This window comes from Akebia trifoliata, chromosome 7, assembly GCF_017979445.1.
Source record: "Akebia trifoliata isolate Shusen 1 chromosome 7, ASM1797944v1, whole genome shotgun sequence".
Lineage (NCBI taxonomy): Eukaryota > Viridiplantae > Streptophyta > Magnoliopsida > Ranunculales > Lardizabalaceae > Akebia > Akebia trifoliata.
In genome coordinates, this window is record NC_141381.1 from 13,025,124 (window position 1) to 13,031,435 (window position 6,312).

Below are 6,312 nucleotides of genomic sequence, written 5' to 3' on the forward strand. Positions count from 1 at the left end.
GAATCTTGATTTGTGGGGGGTACTCGAGGTGATGGGTAGCTTTGATCAGTGGGGTGCCTTGTATGGGTCAAGGTTTTGGTCGTGGGGTTGGTTTGGTTTAGGTTGGTTTTGTGGGTCGAATAGGGTCGTTGCTTTGGTTTTGGCTTAGGTCAATGGGTTCGATCGCCGTTAGGGTTTTGGTTTGAGTGGGCATTTTATTGGGTAGTGGATTTTTCATGTAGATGGCGCGTACTCGTGGGAGTAGGGCTGCATTGATCGGCGAGCCTGGAGATAGACCGGCTATGAGGACTCGATATGAGCAGGAGACAGTGAGGGTGCCACCGGTAGAGGAGGCGACACAGTCCTCATCTAGCAGCTCTTCTTCAGAGAGCGAGGCAGAGGTCGGCGTCTCTAGACGTCGGTCTGCCGTCCGACGAGTGCCTGGGAGGAGTAGGACTGCAGAGGCGGCAGGCAGAGGTGGTGGTGGCCGAGGTGATGGTGGTAGTAGCAGTGGTGGCAGAGGTGACGGTAGTGGAGAGGGTGGTAGTGGTGGTCGAGGTGATAGTGGTAGCCGAGGTCGAGGGGTAGAGGGAGCTCGTGCTTCGATTCCTGCAGAGGCCAGAGAGGGTGTAGCGGATACTCCTCTTCTCACTGGATTGAGCAGGCACGTCTCGATGTACGTGCGGATGGACGTGCCGACTCCTTACCCATCCAGCAGCTACAGGGGCAGTTGGAGGACTTTTATGCTGGAGTTCACCCAGTTTACTGAGGATCTGAGGGGTCAGTTTACTCGGGCCGGCTTCGGAGCTTTCTTGAGGATTCCCTACTTTAGGTCAGACCGACCTATTTTGTTGCGATGATGGAGAGGTGGTTTCCGGCTACGCACACATTTCATATGCCAGAGAGATGAGACAGAGATTGGCATCAGGCCGTCCGATTTTGTGACCATCACCGGGATCTCTATGGAGGGAGAGGCCATTTTTCCTCATATGCTGCCATTAGATGAGGTTGCCGAGTTGATTGGGGCTCCTTATATTCCGGCTGGCGAGGTCGGCAAACTGCATAGGCTGGGCATGCGGTTTTGTGGTCGACCCTAGGTCAGCGGGGTCGGACCGTGAGGCGAGGAGATGCGATTTTGCTGCAGTTTTCCGCCTCAGTTTTCTGCTTTGTTGGGAGTTGCTTCTTCTTGGAGGACGACTCCACTGTGATGACATGGTTTCTCCCTTTTCTTCGAGACATCCGCCGAGTAGCTACCTATGACTGGGGGAGTCTGATTTATGGCACCATCCTTGGTGGCCTAGATCGTATCGTGGAGGGTATCACTTCCCCACGAGGTGGCGGTATCTCTGCCAGGTTCTTCTGGCCTTTTATCGAGGTACTTTCCTTCTCACATCTTGAATTTTTAACATTTTGTCTCTTTCGATGATTGGTCTGATCTCGTTGTTTTCTTTTCTTCCAGCTTTTTGTACATGTTCACTTCCCATATTATCTACCTGAGATGCGCCATCCAGATGAGGGCTATCCCCTCGGTGCTTTTTGGGCGACTCGAGACGGGCGTACTATCAAGAGCAATGCCCGTAGCGCTCGGGCCCACTTTGACAGGTGCAGGCTTCATGAGGTGAGTAACTTCTTTTGGTTTGTAGCACTAGAGCTTCTTTCCAATATGTTAGAATCTCATTGTTTCCTTCTTGTGCAGATATTTTCAGTTACCTTTCCGGACCTTCCTCAGTCGGTCCAGGAGCGCCGAGAGGTGTGGGCAGCCTTCGATCGGGACATGCGACGAGAGCTCTATCCTTGCTTCATTGGTCGTCTCTTCTATGTGTACTACTTTGGAGAGCGCTATTCTTTCAGCATGATCGGTCTCTCAGTATCCCCGCAGCTCCGGTGACGCCTTCTTCTATGGATCTGTCGGAGAGGAGTACTTGGCCCAGGTCGGTGGGGTACCAGCGCGAGGGCTTCTAGTGGAGGGTGATTATATCAGTTGGTTTAGGACCGCCTCCATTGGTTGCCTGATGCCTGCTATGCCCATGCGTGCCGGGGTTACTGAGATCGGTGGAGTCTTTATCCGGGAGCACGATGACACCGTGAGTCCTAACTTTTCTCTTCTTCTTATCTTCTGATTCTCCATGTCTGTTCAAGTCTAATTTGCTACTTTTTCCTCAGATTGATGATCTGCGTCGCCTCCGGGAGGGGTACAGTGTGATCGAGGCCCAGGCGGCCCGTTGTGCTGAGATGGAGGCTCGGTGGAGAGCGGCTCAGGCGGAGGTGGCAGCTCAGGCTGAGCGCATCCATGAGTTAGAGATGAGGCTGGCCATGAGGGAGTCTCGTGCCCAGGCTGAGATGGTACGTTTTTCTTTCCCTTATCTCTTTCAATTCCGTATTTCTATCACTGTAGGCTGATTGCTTTGTTTTCATGTGATGTTTCAGGACTATCATCGACGCCATGATGGGGCCAGCACATCTGCTCATCCACCACCTCCTACTCAGGTACATTTAATTCCAGTTATCTTTTTTCACTAGCCTGCTTGCATATTTGCCTGTCATTCGAGTGCATCTGTTTATCTTTTCAGGCTTCGGATGGCGCCGGACCTTCTACCCGACCCCCGGCTTTTACTGTAGATTCTTCTGATATGGGCTTAGGGATGCATGATCTGCCTGCCTCTTCGGGTACCGGCTCTGTCTTCTCCGGTCTGAGGGACGTAGATCTTTCTGGTGTTGATTCTGCTGCTCGAGATGCTCCTGGATCAGATGATGATAGATCTTAGGATATGTTCATGAACATTTGAAACACATGTAAATATTTTTCGTATTTTGTGCTCATTGTATGACTCTTTTTATGATATATATACTAGTGTTTATTTCATTTCGTATCCTTCGTGAAATTATGATTGAAACCATCGTGGAGCAATTGGGATGGTAACATCAAATAACTAGGGTTTATGGGCCCCTTTATGCGTCCGTTCATGCATCAATTCAACATCTTGCATGTACTGGTCCGTGCATGAAGAACGGACTGCGCTAATTTTGAACGGTCCGTGCTTCATGTACGGACTGTTTGAATTTTGAACGGTCCGTGCTTGAAGCACGGACTCAAGTAAATTTACTCAGTCCGTACTCCATGTACGGACCAGAACCTTTTATTTTCCTTTTAACTCACAGTCCTTCATTTGGTCATTCTCCTTCACGATTTTGGTTATTTTCACACACACTAGGGCATCAATGGAGCCCACTCATGCTTTGGAGGTTCCACCACTTTGACATTACGGTTGAAAGCTCATCTCCCGCTCTTGAAGGTAACTTCAACCTTCCCAATCTCAAAAGGTACGCCGTTATAGACCCATTTTTACATCAATGGCTTAGTTCTGACTCATGAAGAGAGAGCTAGGTGGGATTCCAACAAGCTTGGCTTCACTCTCTCTTTGTCGAAGGTCACTATCATGTGGGACTTGATAGAGGCTCTTATGGGATTTTGGGTCCCAGAGCTCAATTTATTTCGCTTTGGAGACAAAGAAATGACTCCTACGATTGAGAGTTTGAACGGATACTTGGCCTTAGCCAATCGCCTAGGGTGGTTGTACCACCCTTACGAGAAAGTTATAGGAAAGAAGCATCGGGATTCTTTGGGGTCACCAAGCAACAACTAGGACGGGATTGATGGGAACTCAAATCTACTCAAGGTTTCTAAGGAATTTTTGCTTCGATGGCTTGGGGATACGAGTTCCCCATCTCGTTTTGACATTTTGACCTTGGTGGTAGTGAACCAACTTTTGTTCCCTCGAAATGATGAGTATGTGAATCTAGCTTTGATAAGCGTGCTCGACCAAGTTCGACAAGGTTTTAGGTTGGCTCCTATGCTTCTAGGAGAAACCTATTTGTCTCACGGCTTGTTCGAGCGAGAGGAGAGAGAACGAGTATATCATGGGTGTGCTCCATTGTTGCAGGTAATGTCCCTTTTCAAATTTGGAAACATCATGATTAGAATTGAAGCTTTTAGATTTTGAGGCATTGTGATTAGAGTTGACTTCCTTTTTGTGCAGCTTTGGTTCTTCGATCATTTGGCTTTGACTACACCCATTAGTCGTCCTTTCAACGTCCATGCTGATTTAGTGGCTTTGATGAACAAAAGAAAACCTCCCGTCCATTCTGGTGGCAAGTTGGGTTGGTTTGAAGGTTTGCAAGGTATGCCAGATGAAGAGATACGTTGGTTAGGCACCTTCCAGCCTTCGGCTTCACCTGTTCTTTCCTTTCTCAGAGTTGTTTTGCCATATTGATTGGATTGACTGGGGCTACTCACTACATCCCTCTTCGTGTGTTACGCAATTTGGTGAAGAACAGGGTATAGTGACTCATGGAGATTTTGGAGAGTGGGTCGGGTCTTTTTCTCCTTCTCCCTCCTCATGGCAATTGCGTAATCGGTTAGAGAAAGCTTGGAAGAACGTGGTGACTCTTGATCATCCTGTATTTCCGGGTTATTCTTTTCAAAACTACCAACTTGGATGCAACAACAGATTGCTGAGAGAACTTGTGCCACGCCTTCAGTTCAAGGGACGTCTTCTGGTTCTCGTTCTTCTGACCACCGTGATCGACTGGCGGAGATGAGGTGTCTCATAAGCGGATTGAGAAGATTTGGTTACGTTCTGAGAATGATCTGAAGAACCAGATAGCTCGACTCGAGTTTTTGAAGAATGAAGAGTCTTCTATTCTGAGGGCGGAGATTGATGATCTTCGGGAGAGGCTTGCCCAGGGTCCCTGTTTTGATGCCTTTGCATCTTACTTGGTGAGCCGTGATGCTTCGATGCTGAGGTGGTAATGATGGGACAAGCTGCCCGCATTCGTGCCTTAGAAGAGAGACTTGATTCCTTCTTCATTTCTCGTCGAGATGTGTGATTGGCACCATTTTTTTTTTTTTTTTGTATTTTTCTTTCCTTTACAAAACGTAATGTGAAACTTTTTGAAATGAAAGGAAAATAGGTTTTTTACTTACTTGGCCTCAGGTGTATCTATTGCTTTGAAAACATGATGTTTGAATAAGTCCTAGATTTTTCGTCATCGGCCAAAATAGTAGTTTTGAAAACATTTGAATTTTGGTAATTTGTCTTTGTCGAATATATTGTAGATCCAAAATATGAAGATTTTCGAAAAACCTTTGTTATCTCGATGATATTGGTGTTTTTGCCAACTACTGAGGATATAGATGTCAGCAGTTCTCAGGTTCTTTTAGAGTCATCCCCAGTGCCCCAGTACTGGGTGAATATCGATCGAGCATGAGACTTAGGATTCTGGGAAATTTTTTTGCCGTTCACAGTTTATACTCATGCGGGCCAGGAGTTTTTTCACTTTTTTTTTCTTTCTTTTGTTTTCCCTTATTGCTCCTGGTGCCAGTTACGGTTTTCACCAGACCCGGTTTCCACATTTTTGCGCATCGATGCCTTTTTGGGTTTTCATCGTGCCGGTGGTTTTGATCTTGCCATAGTCTGATTCTTTTACTCATAGCGCCCTTTCGGGTTTTCACTATGCCCTTTCAGACTATGCTTGTATTTTTTTTTTGGATTTTTACATTGCAAATCTTGTTTGGAGCCTCTGTGTCTTTGTGGCTTGGTGACTCAAGTTGAGCTGCGAGATCGGCGACTCTACTCTTGTAGTGGTACTCTTTCTTGAGTAACAGATCTAGATTCCCCTCTCGAGTTTGCTGACGACTATTCGTGGCTCGGCAACTCAAGTTGAGCCGCGAGATCAATTACTCTACACTTCGAGTACTCTTTTTTTTCGAATATCCGACCTGGACTCCCCTCTCGCGTCTTCCAACGACTAATAAGACTTGAGGTCCGGATCAAGCTGCCAGATCATTGGTGCTGCCACCGTCATTATGATGCCTTAGAACATTCCCTGATCCGAAAGGACTTTTAATGGGACGAAGTGTTGGCTAAGGCTGAGTGTAGTGGAAAGGTATAAAAAGGTTAAGGTAGGTTCGTCTAGAGTGGGTTAGACTTGGGGTTCGTCTATTTTTGTTTCGAAAAGGTGATCTATGTCTCCTCCCAGCGTCTCTCGAACTTGTTTAGGCTGGAGATTTGGGTCGAGCTCAGATCAAGTGTCCGAGTTTTTGAATTTTTTGATTTTTTTGTATTTTAGCCGTTCACAGTTTATCCTCATGCGGGCCAGGAGTAGCTGATGCTTTGACTTTTTGATTTTCTTTTCTTTGTTTCTTTTTTTTTTTTTTTTTTTTTTTTTTTTTTTTTTTTTTGCATTGACTTGCCCCAGTCTAGGTTAAGAAATGAACGTGATGGCTCAAAGGGGTTGACTAGGGTTAGATAGTTGTTTTCAGGATAGCAAAGA

The 6,312-nt window shown here is 46.6% G+C and overlaps 1 protein-coding gene across 1 annotated transcript; it reads left to right on the forward strand.

Annotated features, from left to right (window-relative positions):
• The first annotated feature begins 221 nt into the window (after positions 1–221).
• On the forward strand, positions 222–2,760 carry LOC147398240 (uncharacterized). The gene is made up of 9 exons (XM_086446681.1): positions 222–773; positions 882–1,057; positions 1,156–1,354; positions 1,439–1,597; positions 1,676–1,800; positions 1,859–2,063; positions 2,143–2,322; positions 2,407–2,466; positions 2,550–2,760. The coding sequence occupies exons 1-9, from the start codon at positions 222–224 to the stop codon at positions 2,742–2,744; spliced, it is 1,851 nt and encodes a 616-aa protein (XP_086302807.1). The 3' UTR covers positions 2,745–2,760.
• The last annotated feature ends 3,552 nt before the right edge of the window (positions 2,761–6,312 follow it).